Genomic DNA, 16,268 nt, shown 5'->3' on the forward strand with positions numbered 1-16,268 from the left:
TCATTCTCCAAAACTCAAAATCAGATTGAAAAGATGATGTTTTCAAGAATAGAAAAAATCCACGAAGAATTGCAAGTAGTGTAACTGTCTTTTGAAAACTAACTTCCAGAGAACATTCCAGTAGACAAGATATTCTGGTATAGATTTATCCTTGGTGATGGCAACCACTATGATACATTATTATTATTATTATTATTATTATTATTATTATTATTATTTACGGCATCAGAACCAAACATTCTAGGTAGTGCAATTATAAACACAGCTATATGAAAACGAATATTTTGTTTTTATTTCTTAAATAAACGATATACAGTTTATGTACAATAATTTAAAAAAAAGTATACAAAACAATGGAGCTTGAAACGTATACATGTACACACACAATTTACGCTCTAAACTTCTTGAAAAGTGGATGCTTCACCGATGAATTAGACGACCTCTTATATTCTACATACACAGTATCATCTGCTCCTGACATCGAACTCAGGCTTCCGACACGACGCTGAATCTAAAAGAAATGACAAATAGTTGATCAAAAAATATACAATTACGGGCAAAGTGGTTTCTTAATTTAATGAACTCAATATCAACCGCTACCTGCATCTTTATCAGTTCATCGTAACTCAAAATAACCACACTTTAATTGGAGTTTACAATGATTATTTTTTCGATTACATTTGTGTGTAAAATTGACCAAACGTCGAAGTATTTTCATAATTTTCTACTCTATCATCAGTTATACGAAATTTGCAGTACATTAACCCTACTTATGTTTAGATTAAATACATTTAATTTTTTTGTTTTATATTCCATGGTACAGTCCGCAGCAACATGAGCATGTAAAGTTTATTGTGAAACGATGAAGTTTTATTTTTTTTTTTTTTCTCCAAAATAAGTGTGCAGTTCAGGACGCCGAGGTTTTTCCTGGCGTGATTCGTGCCACTTAAACGTTGATTCCCTGCGCTGTTAGGCGTAGTTTCACAATAAACTTACATGCTCATGTTGCAGGTTTTTTGCTGCGGACTGTACATACAGTCCTTTAGTCTAATTATTGGTGGAATGGGAATGGAGGAGGAAGGACACCTAGTACCAGAGGCAAGAATTCTACCACTGAGTGAGTCATTGTGCTCTCCTACTTATGTTTAAATTTTATCTTCTGTTTCAATAAATAAATCGTCTGGATAATAATAAATATTAAGCACGGAAGTCCTTGTTTTATAGAATAAGTACAATAGTTCAAGAGCAGAATAATATTAGTTGCGTCTGCCCACTTCGGTGGGCAAAAAGCAAGCTTAGTGGGACTTACAAATTATTTTTCTTCGTAAAATGATATTTACACACTTGAACGCATAGAAGAACTGACTCGCTGGTCCTGTCTTTGCTTTTTCTTGTTTCGTAGTATAAGGTGGATTAGTTCTATATGTTCTTTAGAATCATATAAAGCCTTTGGATAATGTTTTTAGTATTTTATACCAATTTTTATGTATTTCAATTGTATCAGCTCGAAGCGAATGCGAGCTCCCTCGTGGCTCAGCGGTTAGCGTATGCGTCTTTGGCGTGGGAGACCTGGATTCGATTTGGGATTTAGATTTCTGGGCTTTCGGCATCTAAGGCCATTTAGCCCTTCACGTTTTGAGGGATGACGTCCCTCGGCGAACACACAATCCGGGGAAAGGGAAGGAAGGAAGCGGCCTGGGACCTATAAGTTAGGCACCACCCCAGCATTTCCCTGGTGTGAATGAGGAAAACCCAGAAAAACCTCATTCAGGGTAGCTGGCCTGAAAAAGCGTTTTTACACTTTTTCGACCGAGCGCCCCAACGGGAATCGAACCCGGAACCGCTCGCACAGACCTGGATTCGATTCCCGATGGGAACTCATATGGTTCGGATCCTACTTTAAGCTATAGGTCCACGTAGGTCTCATAGCCTCGCTGCTGAAAGGGACGCAAAACTCAAAATCAAATCAAACCGAAGAGAGTGCGTCACTTTCCACTGGAATTTAATGGGATCGTTGGTTATCTCAGGTAATATTTCAACAATCACAGTAAAATGATAGGAACCCTGTATGGCTTTAGGTGTGATTCGAAATTAACAAATATCAATTAACAAATTAACAGTTAAATACAATAATTATAAATATTATTTGGTATAGACTGAGTGCAACACAGAAAAACCTACAAACTTCAAATTTTGAAATTTATAGGTTTAAATTACAAAATCAGGTCTTCGGTTACGCTCAAGCCAGATTAGGATGGTATGTTAGGTTAGGGCAGTACTTCTCAGCGCTGGTTTAGCTGGCTTGATGTTACTCTTCTGATACTGACAATTTGTAAACATACCTTTTTGAACATATTATACATGCAACATAATTGAATTAAACAAAAGTTAACATTCAACCCCGTTTGACTCTGTTTTCCCGGTTTACAGTATTTTTCCTTATCTTTTGCCGAACGCGAAAATTGACAGCTTGAAGACTGCCGAGTTGTGCTATATTTGAAAAATGAAAAAGCAGCAGCTTTCCAAGAACTCATGACGAAACATTTAGGACGTTAAAAACTTTTATTTCCTTTACATACAACACATTAATACTTACCGAATGTGTTGGACGTGGTCCTTCGCCAGGTATTCTCTCCTCATCCGCATCGAGATCACTAGCAGCTAATACCTGTTGAAGGAGATTGCCCTGCTCCTCACGATTTTTATAGAACAGGTCCTCCTGAAAGGATTTAATATTACGTGTAAATAAGGGCGACCTAATATATGGACTAAGTTTTTATATCAATTCATAGTTAGAAGTATTTTCTTTCTGAAGAACAGAATAGTTAATCTGGTGACTAACAACTTATACATACTTTGTATTCATTATTGGATTTTTTTAAGAGTATTTGTCATGAAAATCTAATCATGACTGCTTAAACCATAACGTAACAAGCAAATACCAGGAGAAATTTAACAACGAAACTAATGAATATTTCAAAAGTACATTATACTTATTTACTTTTTACACCTACTAAGACACAGATCTAGTTATTTCTGGTTAGTTAGTAGAAGAAGAAAATTAATAAACACGCGTATTTCGTATTATCCTGTCTATTATTGAAATGAAATCTCTTTCAGCTACGTGAGACGGGTGATCAAGGCTAGTGAATGATGATGGAATAATTGGTGAAATGAAATGTGGGAGGAAATGGGAGTATCCCGAGAAAACTCACGGACATGATGTTGTTCATCACAAAATTACTTGACCGGGGATAGAACCAGGGACCCCACGCATCAGAGATAATCGCTCTTCTACTGAGCCATCCTGTCCCCATCATCCTGTCTACTACAGAGAGCATACACAAACTAGAAGAAAGATTTCTTTTTAGCAATTTCACAAGCCTACAATATTTCGAACAATTTTCTACTCTGAGCTGGAAAAGCATCTAAACTTACATAAAAGAATCTGAACTTAAAATATTTCAGAGTAATCATGAACTTACACCATGGAATTCTATTCAAAAGGCGTAAATAGAAGACTTCTAAAACTCAAATTACTTTTTCTTTAGGACATTATCGTACAATAGGCTGCAAACTTCTCAACATTTTTCATTTAATTTTATTTTTACGTTCTTACTTCTTGTACACTAACATTTATACGTATTACTATCATCGATAATAATAATAATAATAATAATAATATTATTATTATTATTATTTTGCCATATTTAGCCGCAAACTGAGAAACTTTCATACACTACAATCTTCAGAACCTTCGTCCTCACGTAGCATCTTTCATCAATTGTAGGCTCTTTCGTCCCTCCAAATTTTCCCTCCCATCATACTCTTTAGCACATACACTAACTCTACGGCCTATGAAACCCGGAGGTTCAATGCCGCGATCACCAAAGCCCTCCACTGACTTCTACCCTTAGCCAACTGGATCCACTTTCTACTCTGTATTCCTATTTCTACGAGATCCATCTTAATATTGTCCTCCTATCAAAACCTAGGTCCGATTGGACTCTCTAGTACGTGGCGTGAAATTTCCGGTCCAGTCGCAATTGGCAACCTAACATTTTAATTTGAAAATAGGCATCTGACCTTAAATTAGATTTGTGTGAGACTGTCTGTGTTCTGGCTACTGGATTCTGAAATTGTGTACATTGCTCTAGCACGTTCCTCAGAATACAGTTCCTGCTTAGCCAATGTCCCTTTAATTACATCCAAAACTGTTCTTTCCTTCTCTACTGTACAAACCATATAAATATCATCAACCGAGAGGAGTTTCTCAGAGCTCAGTAATTGAGAGATCGACTAAAGGTTTTTTTTTTTTTTTAAACGTAAAATGCGCATATCCGCTAATTTGCAGGACTACAGATGGTGATCAGAAAAATAGAAACACCTGTAGTTGGCAACACGTCAGATGTATGGGTTGGCAGTGGTGTCGTGGCGCCCGCAGCGCCGGACCGCTGGTGGTGGTGTGTTAGGTCGGTCTCCATACTACGTCAGGCGCAGTAGAACAGCAGTGTCCACTGGCTGCAGCAGACGAAGGTAGTGTAAAATGGGAGACCTCTCAGATTTTCAAAGAGGGCAAATTGTTGGTGCGCGGTTATGTGGAGTGAGTGTGACGGCAGTGGCTACTGTGTTAGGTGTGTCGCGTGGGACAGTGTCGAAGGTGATAGTGGCTTACAAAACACACGGGAAAACCACATCGGGGAAGCGGAACAGTGCGCGGAAGAAAATCATGAGTGACAGGTCACGCCGGGTATTAAAGCGCATTGTCACGCAGAACCGTCGTGCCACTGCGGAGCAAGTGACGGAGGAACTCAATCAGCACCTCCCCCACCCTGTTTCGACAATCACAGTCCGCCGTGAATTACATGACATGAACTTACGGGGTCGTGTTGCACGGGCCAAACCGCTCATCAGGGACCATAACGCTTTCGCACGCCGCAAATGGTGCCGCGACCATGCAACTTGGACCGTTGAGGACTGGAAACGTGTGATATGGTCGGATGAGTCATCCTCCACCCTATTCCCAACCACTGGCCGTGTTTATGTGTGGAGAACGCCCAAAGAAGCTTATGATCTGCAGTGTCTCCACCCAACTGTGAAACACGGCGGCGGCTCGGTGATGCTGTGGGCCGCCATATCATGGTTTTCATTGGGTCATGTGGTCACACTTAGCGGACGAATCACTGCCAACGATTATGTCGCAATTTTAGAAGACCACTTGCATCCTATGGTCCGGATGTTGTTCCCGGACAATGACGCCATCTTCCAGGGTGAAAATGCAACCATTCACACAGCTGGCGTTGTTGCAGCGTGGTTTGAGGAACATCGGGATGAAGTTCAACACCTCCCCTGGCCCGCCCAATCCCCAGATCTCAAGTAATTGAACATCTGTGGTCAGTCTTGGAAACACGACTCCAGCGACGATTTCCACCTTCATTCTCTCTCACAGAACTGGCCGATGCATTGCACGAGGAATGGTGTAAAATTCCACTTGCTACCATTCACGACCTCTATGCCTCCATCCCACGTCGCATCAATGCTGTTCTGAAGGCGAAAGATGGCCCGAAACCACATTAATCTGGTAAGTTGCAATTTTGTTCAGGTGTTTCCATTTTTCTGATCACCATCTGTATTTATTGTGTTAAAATAATTGACTACCCTTTCAATTGATATTTTGTATGAAATCAACCTAGCGTAACTTTCTTACCTCATCCATTCCAGCCAATTTGGTAATAACTTTGTAGCTGTAGCCTTGGTTGACAAGAAACCTTTGTCTTTTCCTAGAGTAACTCATTTCAAGCGTATCTTGGGACACCAGAGTATAAAAGAAGGCATTATACTCTTCAGCAATAGCACCTGTTAATACACAAAAAATACAGTACAATCAGAGGTTATAAACAAAATATGATTATTTGCACAGAATCAACGAACGGCGATGCACTAAAATGTAAAGAAAGCAATATTAACCATAGGTAAATCCATTGCACAATAATCCAGAGCTCAACTTTTAGATATGTTTTACAAATTGATAGATATTAACTATTATTGAAATATATTTTTATATATCAGATGTTTCAGATAAAACGCCCAGTGCTTGTAAATCCCAAAATGTTTGAAAGAAAAAGTGCGATACGAAAAATGTCGAGTGCATCGAATTGCGTGCTCTGTTTGCCTTACAAGTCCCCAAGGGGTCATTTGAAAATATTAAATGGCAAAGTATGTAATTTAATGCATCGCTGAAAAGATTAAGACAAAATTTACAAACAATTTCTATAAAATAATAATTACAATCGTGTGGGATGCCGTTTACGAAAGGGCCAAATTTTAGATGCAAATTTTTACGCAGTCAAAATTAGGAATGGACAAAACCGACATTTCTGTTTTCTCCAAAACCAGTTTCGACCGGTTCGGATTTCACCTAAACCATTTTCTCCAAACGAATTTTGTGTTTTTACTGAGACCAGTGTGACTTTTGGTGAATCTGGTATCTGTTTCTGTTCTTGTAGTACTCATTTCCAAATGAGTTAATGAAGAAACAAAAAGTTTTTGATAGAAAATCGAAACTGAACCGGTTTTGAAAACCGCTTTCTTGAAAGTTTTCAAAAAACAGAAAGCCGAGAAACCGGTTTTTTAGTGTCCACCACTGGTTGAAATATTCTCGATTATCAGATATTTCCACTGGAAAAAATAATTAAGATCACAAGCTCTTTGCAAAAGATCTGCGCTACTGGACATGTTGGGATCGAACCAGGGACCCCACGCACCAGAGGGCGCTCTATAACTGAGCCACCGTGACCCTTAGATAGTTATTGACAATGATGTTCGGAGCTTGAAGTCAAGATATAATAATTCCAGTCTCAGAGCGACATACAGACAACATATGATGTAAAACCCAGTTACACACCATGCTATCTCGGAATTATTATAAGGTTTGATACTATTACTTTTGCTAAGGTTGTTACCTAAAGTACCCGTGGTTATGACGTAGACAAGCACGAAAGACTGACCAAGAAACCCGGGTTCACATACAAATCGAAATTTTGTTAGACGATGGAAATATATCAATGCAAGATTTACATAATGAGGAAGTTTATTATATAAGTTAAGGTGTCTTCAGCACATAAAGGGCATTCGCAGATGATATATAATAATTCTTAACATTTTACAATGGATTTTCTAACATGATATTATGTGTAGCAATCTTTGCAGGCCAGGTAAAGTTGAGGGACGTTTTTTTTCCAACTCAGCCTAAAAACTCATATTTTCTCATTGACTTTCCAGTTTTTAAAACGCACAGATAGAGTTGTGGATGTCCAGCACAAACATGATTATAAAAATATTTTTAAAAAGCGGTCATTTTATGTCTTAAAAAAGGGTTTAAAAACCGACAGTGACTAACTTGAATGGAATTAGTCTTCACGCAAACGAAACTATGCAGTGATAATTACAATGCATGATGCGACACAATACATTAATGCTGTATATCTTTCAACGTTACGAAGGATCTGCTATCACTTAGTATATGCTGTAAAGATGCTGTTCTCAGTTGTTCTCACTGAAGTCGACGGCTACATTCTCAATGCTTAGCCAATAGACAGCTAACGGAGGTGCTTATCCCTAGCTGCTTCTGCTTGATTTAAAAAAAAAAGTAATGAAATTTTTACGTTTTACGTCCCACGGTTATGCCGTCTGCGTTAAAGGAGACGGTGATGATGAGAAATGAATGAAACAGTGGAATGAAGAAAGTGGGAGGAAAAGGAAGAACCGCGAGAAAACCCTCGCATATGGTGTTTGTCTACCAGAAAACTCACTTGGCGCGAGCTGGGATCAAACCAAAGACCTCATATGCACCAGATGTGAACGCTCTACCACTGAGTCACCGAGGTCCTCTATTTGAAGTTTAGTGTCCCGTTAAACACCAATTCTACATGAGACATGAACCTACAGCTTCCCACAGCATCTGAACTACACGAGCTCACGCCGGAAATCAAGCCCAAATCTCCCGCGCTGAAGTCATGTACTCTAATCACATAGAAAGAAAAATTGACGAAGAGTGAAAAAAAAATTGTTAGTTTGAAAAGTTTAAAATTTTTACACAAATAACTTAGTTTTTTTATCTACGTTATTCGTAGTCTATTTCTTACAAGTAGTATGTGGGTCGTTGTTAGGACTGTGTGTCACTGAGGAGAACACTGTATATTTGTCATATACAGTGCGTGGTTTTCGATTTTTTTAAAAAAAAATCTAAAGATTGATGCTGTACAATAACCACGTCCCTAATAAAATGGAACTGGTACTGAAGTATATAGTATGATTAATAAGATATAGCCCAAAATCAGGATTAACTGTTGAACTGTAATATTTGTGTAATTGTAGTATTGACCATCACATCAAGCTCAACAAAACTACATACGTCAGTGTATATTGTAGTATCCTGCACGTGATTATATTTATAAACGAACCAACGTGCATTTCTACTACACGTTACTACATGAAGCAGACGACAGGAATCCTCATCATCATCAGGTCATGTGACAAAAGAGAAACACCAGCGCCGTCGCTGCTCAGAAGGTATAAATCTCCTTGCATTGCCACAATCGATATCAGTTTCGGCTAGTCAACTCGCCTCTCTCAGCTTGCCTTGAGGTATGAGAAATTCTAATTTAACCCAAGCCTCCTAGCTTGCCTTAAGCTCTGAGAGATTCTAATTTAACCCAAGCCTCATAGCTTGCCTTGAGCTCTGAGAGATTCTAATTTAACCCAAGCCTCCTAGCTTCCCTTGAGCTCTGAGAGATTCTAATTTAACCCAAGCCTCCTAGCTTGCCTGCAGCTCTTAGTCCTTCTAAACACTCTGCTTGCCCCCGAGCATTGTGAAATTTAACCACTCTCTTAGCTTGCGTGGAGCTTCGTGGTTTTCCTCCCCGCTTAGCTTGCCTGGAGCTTTGCGGGAATCCTTCCCTAGGCTGCCTGGGCCTTGGGACACCACCCATTTACCGTAATTAGTGGATTTTGTATTGGCCTTAGGACCACGCGTGGTTTTCGTAGTATGCATAGTCTCATGCGTAGTTTTCGAGAAAAACGATTTTTTTTAAAGCTAAAAATGTGTCATTCACTGCCAATAAGAATTGATGATTTTCTATTTTGTTGGAACAGACTATTTATTTATTTATTTCTATCTTCTATATGTAAAAAAAAAGTGCACTGTTGAGAGCAGATTACATCTGTTTTGTTTATCTTCTAATGGTGACACACATACTCCTAACTGCGACATGCACACACACACACACATACTCCCTCTCTCTTGATGATTTCTCTCACAAAGCCACGCGACATTACTTTAATTTCCCAAGTATTGGTAACAGTTTTATAATCGGATCAGGATCGTAGATTTCTGGGCTTTCGGCCTCTATGGCCATGTTAGCCCGTCACATATGAGGGATGATATCCATCGGCAATCACATAATCCGAGGTAAAGAAAGGAAGGAAGCGGCCTGGGACCTAAATGTTAGGTACCACCCTGGCATTTGCCTGGTGTGAATGAGGAAAACCTCATTCAGGATGGCTGGCCTGAAAAAGCTTTTTAATATTTTTTCGACCGAGTGCCCCCCATCGGAAATCGAACCCGGGACTTTTAAAATAGGTAACACTTACCTTTCTTTGCTCGCAGAATTCTTCCCAGTCGCTGAGCTTCTTGTCTTCTTGAGCCACCGTGAGACGAGATCTGAATCAGGACATTAGCCTCTGGCAAATCAAAAGACGTGTCAGCCACTTTACTTACGAAGATGGTATTCACTTTAGGATTATATTTAAAATTTTGCAAGATTTGAATCCTTTCGCCCTGCGGAAGATACAAAGAAGCGCATCATATGTCTGCAAAATGATCATTAAACTAAATTCTTACCTTGCACCACGTACTCCGTTCTTGTCTAAGATTCCGTTTTCATAATGTTTAGGTCATCTCTGTGACCACTATCATGCAAGTACTATATGAGCTAACTTCCACTTTAAAAAAATCTTCCTTGTTCTGTACATATAAAACAGCCCCGAATATTTCAGAAACCATTTTCATTGTTAATTAAATCCAACACTGTAAATTTGAATCCAATCACTTCCTTAAACTAAACTCTCATACATGAAATGTCATCGAAATATATTTCAATATCACTTACCATACAGTCCACTTTGAACAAATTACATAAAAAAATTTGATGGCGATTAATTTCTGGCGTATTATCAGCTCTTCAAAGAACTTATATACATATGTATATTCCACTATCACAAATAAATACATAATAGCCACTACCATAGTTATAGCACTACCGCAGTTCTCAATTCCGTCATTATCTATGCTTTGAGACGAATTGTACTTGTTTTCAGACTAAACTTTTCAGAGCAGATATTCCTAAACTGAGCATCTAACTGAAATATGCTGGATTTAATGTTGACAGATTAAAGTCTCACGTATGGATTGTCTCATAAACTGTCATAAGTACAATATTGTGCTGTGTATAAGTTCAGGAACATCCGGGGCGCTGTTTTCTATTTACAGGACAAGGAACATTATTTTGATTGGAATTATAATGATAGTCTTCGCTCACATCACATATGCATGGAATTATGGTTACAGAAGCGACTGAAATATTTATTATGAAAACATACCCTTAAACAAGAATGGAGTTCGTGGTGCAAAGTAACAATTTATTTTGGAAAAATGCACCATAGAACATATTTCAGTAGTCATTAAATATTATCTGAATAACATACATTAAACTTTTTGGCATTAAGGCCAGTAAGATGGTTCCTAATTGATGATCTATAGTAAGCACATCAGCTTAGGTTATTTCTGGCTTTCCAGACATGAGTTCGATACTTCTTAATTTACGTAGCTTCCCAACTATCTTACGCTGCTAGATCAACACCGAAAAGTTTGTACCCCATCGGAATCTACGACGAAATCACACGACTAATATTATGTAGGTTTTAAATGATTAATTATTTAAGATTTTGGCTAACGTCTTTTTAGGAAGCCCAAATTAAAGTAGGAAATAGATTAGTTTAATATTTCTTCATTAGTAATTAAGTTTATTCCTTTACTTTTACATCTCATGCTTATGATTTTTTAAATTTGATTTTGTGTTTAACGCCCCTTTCAGCAGCGAGGCTATATGAGACGGGACCTGCTGATTAACGTGGAATCCGAACCACATGAGCTCCTGCCGGGAATCGAACCTGGGTCTCCCATGCCAAAGGTGCGTACGCTAATCTCATGTTTATGACCTGTAGAAATTGGATTCTCATTGGTTACTGAACAGTGCAAACCACTAGTGTATGTGTTAACAATTCGGTGCTCCAACGTCTCTATATAGTACTTACTCTAAGTAAGAATCAAATTAAATTCAAGAGATTCGCTTAACTCTTGATTTAAATTTATGTCTATTGAGTATCGCTGATTTGGTGATTTTACATAGCACTGTGCAGGGATTGTTGAGTTTTCACATACGGATTTTACGGGACTGTACAGGGAAACCTACCTCATATGTTTAACTTTCTCTTGTGATACATCAGGCCGCTCCAAACGCTTACCGTCACTTAAACTATCCTTCTCTTGTACCTATTATTCGCTACGCTATTGTAAGATGGGAGAATCTTTTGGTGTTTGGCATGAAACATTATTAACACACAACGGACTTACAACAAGAAATTCAAGCTTGTAAAATACTTTCTCTCATCATATCAACGCCATTTTCCACTGTGTGAACCTAGTGACACCAGTACAGCCACAATGATAGACATATGAAGGATGGCGTTAACATTTATAATACTGTAAGTGCACCTTTTAGTTTAGTCATTAAAGTGCATGCATATGTCGCTCTGTAAAAAGAGAGCCATCTGTACTTTTCTAATTATTACATTTTACTTTATGATCACTCAAGTGCATGTTTATGTATCTGAAAGGCAAAGTTCTACATTACTGGTCCCCCTTTCTACTGAGCTGTAATAAAGACAGAAAACAACGTGACCTGAGGAGCTCTAATCCGCCTTCACTGCTAACGCTCGCTCGGCAATACTGTGTGAATTAAATATATAAACTTTAGAACAGAAATAAACCAACCCAGCTACTAACCTATAAGGGGGAATAATAATCTACAACCTTCCCTATATCAAAGAAATAAGATTCTGTGTATATTTTCGTGTTTATTACACTTTAAAACCACTGAACTATTAAAGAACTGACACATGGCTTACCTTGAACTTTGAAATATTTTTAGCTTGTAAAACAATAGGAAACATACTATATATCAAATCAGAAATGTAATATCAAGGTACAATCAATATTTTACAATACTATCACGTGTCAGTTTATGATTATTACAAATAGTACTGTTAGTTTTAGAACTAATTTTATTACTCCTCCATTGGTTCAAGAAATACTTGGAAGATCGTATATCGAAAAAGCACACAAAAATGTTCCATAAAGACACAAAAATAACAGCAAATGTGATTTGTTAACAAGATCTTACGAATAAAAAAGACATCACTACTCTTAACCGGAAAATACATCGTAGTGCTTCAACGAAGGCAGGGTCAAATCAACACTATGGCATCACACGAGGGTTAAAAAGTACCATACTTGATGTCATTATTTGTACACAAAATGAGTCTATTTTTTTTTTTTTTTTCTACGTACCTGTGACGTTGGACCATAAATATAGGGTTTATTCATTTTTATCGCATAGTGTTTCAGAGCAAATACATTGTCTGAGAAAACAATGATCTTATCATTCCTTCTCTCGTGGTAACGAATCAAAAACTGACAGGCTCGAAATTTATTTGGATTCATCACATATAACAACTGAAAAATAAACATACCTGGAGTTAAATCTACATTTATCTACACTACATTTTAACAGTAAACAATTAATTAATACGAGTAGTACCGTACACCGAAAAAAACAAGTAAAAAATTCTATTTAAGTTGGAAGTTTCCATCATCTATCTCCTTGAAAAATTTAACCATTAACCAATGAGAATACTTCTGAAGCTTCCATGGAAACTCACGACCATATTCATGAGCTTTTTAAATGCAATTTAACTTGAAACATATTTATTTAAAGACGTTAATTAACGTATTTTTAATCTAATCATTTAAATAAAGCCGTTTAACATTTATTTCGCTAGTTGCATCTGTAGGAGTTTTCCTGTACGGTTTCAAATACTTATTCTCTGGCCTGTTCACCAAGTTTAGTCACTCACATAAAGATCTAATCACTTTATGAACACATCTGTACTTCTGAAGCAAGCATTCTAAAACTGAAATAGCACCTCTTAACGAACTGGTTTCATGTGGGGGAAAATTATGACAATTTTCTTATAGGAGAACTGAAAATTTAATTATTCCTTTGTATACTAACGATGTGAGATTCCTGTAAACACTACCAAGAAGAGAATCTCTTTTAGGCTCTACTACTTCTTAACAAGCAACAAACAAATAAATAGACAGACAGACAGAGAGAGAGAGTGACTGGCTGACATTCACATTGTTAGTATTTACAAACGAATCATTAAATCTTCAGCTCTTCCATAAAGAAATTGAAGTACTCGTAAAATATACAGTGGACCTCGAATTATGAATTTAGTTGCTTCAGCAACGCTGCTCGTACATCGAAATTATTTTTCCCATTGAAATTAATATAAATACAATCAATACCTTCTAGCCATAAAAATGACACTATATATATATATATATATATATACGTTATGAAATTTGGAGGTGGACTCAACCTTTTGCACCAGACTCACGTCAACCCAACAAGGAAATAACGTGCCGTATGCTTCATGAAAATAAATAAGTACGCATGTAGCAGCATAGAAAAATCTAAAACAAAACAATACACTGAGCAAGGCTATGTGATAATATGTAACAAAACACACAATCATGTAACAGTTTCGACACAATAACCGTATCTTCATCAGACTTCCACTCCTCCTGACTGGGAGTTAGTCACCTCTTATATACTCTCTGGAGATCAACTTTTAATTAGGCTCCACCCCTTCATTAAAAAGTAACACTTGTGTGGTTTTCACTTTCACTTTTTAGCTACGTATCCAATTAAAAGTTTACTTTTTTCGCTGGGTACATTCTGCCTTTAATTAGCAGAATCTTCTCCCACTCTTTTATTTATGAGAACAGATAAAGCCAGAAGCCAGAAGGAGTGGAAGTCTGATGAAGACACAGTTATCGTGTCGAAAGTGTTACGTGATTGTTTTGTTACATATTATTACATAGCCTTGCTCAGTGTATTGTTTTGTTTTATTACAAAATGAAAACAAGGTCGAATAGAATAGTTCTAAAATATCTAAGCCTAAGGGAAGCACTTGAAATATCAGTCATAAAACATATGAAAGAAACATTATTAAGGTGAATCAATAATTATTATTATTACAATGTGTTCTATACATTCAATAACCAATTGTAAGTTTTTCATTGTTGGTCAGTAAGTCAGCACATCGCATGACGTGACAATTTACTAAACAATATTCACTGCTTAACAACAATAAAATCTGAAATAACAAAAAAAAAAAAAAAAAAAATGGCCAGTAGATCGATCGAACCAAACCCTAATTTTCGAGTTCTTACACCAATTGAACTACAAAGCTATACGGCCATCTGTTTGTTTTGGTGCTTTATTCCTCAACGCTAACAGACTTAAAGTGATCTAACAATGGTAGGTACTTCAATTAAAGGAACATTGGGATTCGAAACCAATCTTCCGCTGCAATGCAATGCAATGAAAAAAAAAAAAATGTTTTACGTCCCACGGTTATGCCGGTTAGGCTAAAGGAGACGGTGATAATGAGTAATGAATGAAATGGTGGAATGAAGAAAGTGGGAGGAAACGGGAGAACCCCGAGAAAACCCACGCACACGGTGTTTGTCCACCACAAAGTTCACTTGGCGGGAGCAGGGTTTGAACCCGAGACCCCTAACACCAGAGGTGAACGCTCTACCACTGAGCCACCGCGGCCCCCCGCTGCAATGCAGTACATCTACCAACTGCATTATCAAATATTTACATCTAGTGTTCTGCTTTTACTGTACGAACAACCTAGTTTACAATCCAAATGTGATCTTTAATATAGTAAGAGCAATGTTATATTGTAAATTTGAATCTTCTTTTATCTTTTATTCTTTGCTGTAATAGTAACAATAATGATAAAGGCGAAAAGTTCTACGAATAGGCTTAAACATCTATAAATTTCTGGCAAAATTCTACTTTCATTCGATGACTGACCTGACCTCTTTAAATTTAAGTATGAGCTTGACTCCAAATGTACCAAAAAATTGTATGTAAAATAAATTAATTATACAAAATTTAACACACTTACCAGTTTCTTACTTGTTTTACATATCAAATATTCTCTGTAGAACTCAGGTGTCATGGGGCACCACACTTCAGCACACTGTACACGAGCTATAAATCCTTTCTTTTGAAGCTCCAACCAGTTGGCTTCGTACAATTTTGGTCCAATCAAGAAATTGAGATCAGCAATCTTGTCATCCTCTCGAAGAAGAGTTGCAGTTAAACCCAACTTACAATGCGACTGAACTAAAGTTAACACTCGACGAAACATTTTAGCCGGTATAGTGTGTACCTCTATAAGGAAGAAAAACGCAATTACAAAAATGATATAGTAATGATACTATGAGGACCATCCGGTTAGTAATACCCATACGCTCCGTGTGGAGCTCAAGTGACCTCTCTCTGCATACTAATCCCAGTGACCTCTCTGCATACTATGTGCGAGGTTTCGTTGTGTCTATCAATACTTTTTTCTTCTTTTTTTTTCAGTGAGCGCTAGAAGTGTTTAAACGCCACTTTTTGTGCAGTGAGATCTGCGATTAATTTCTAAACAAAAGAAATGTACGACTATGTAATATTCACCCTTAAATCAAATTAGCGTTGTGCCCCTCTACGACAATAAAGAACTTCTTTAACAGTGTCAGTGGGAAATTTTCAACCATCCATCATACTGTCCAGATCTGGCTCCTCTTGATTTTCATCTTTTAACTAAATTGAAAGATTTTTTGGGGGGAAGGCTAGTTTTCACAGTAATGAAGATTTGAAAGAAGTTCAATTCTTTTATCAAAGAACTGACAGTGGAAGAATAAGAGGCACGGATACAAAAACTCATTACACTCTATGACAAGTGTGAATATACATCGTGGCTATGCAGGTATATAGTGTAAGGTGTGCCATAAAAAAATC

The 16,268-nt window shown here is 37.4% G+C and overlaps 1 protein-coding gene across 1 annotated transcript in view; it reads right to left on the reverse strand.

Annotated features, from left to right (window-relative positions):
- Positions 1-268: 268 nt before the first annotated feature.
- Positions 269-16,268, reverse strand: part of hay (ATP-dependent DNA helicase hay) — a 55,884-nt gene continuing 39,884 nt past the window's right edge. Inside the window, exons 12-17 of the mRNA XM_081741514.1 lie at positions 15,388-15,656; positions 12,689-12,853; positions 9,652-9,838; positions 5,708-5,856; positions 2,597-2,719; positions 269-511 (exon numbers count right to left, since the gene is read on the reverse strand). Coding sequence (XP_081597640.1) covers positions 389-511; positions 2,597-2,719; positions 5,708-5,856; positions 9,652-9,838; positions 12,689-12,853; positions 15,388-15,656 — 1,016 coding nt within the window. The 3' untranslated portion in view covers positions 269-388. The remainder of the gene's footprint in view (positions 512-2,596; positions 2,720-5,707; positions 5,857-9,651; positions 9,839-12,688; positions 12,854-15,387; positions 15,657-16,268) is intronic.

The sequence above is a fragment of the Thermobia domestica genome, chromosome 15 (genome assembly GCF_964235325.1).
Source record: "Thermobia domestica chromosome 15, izTheDome1.hap1.1, whole genome shotgun sequence".
Lineage (NCBI taxonomy): Eukaryota > Metazoa > Arthropoda > Insecta > Zygentoma > Lepismatidae > Thermobia > Thermobia domestica.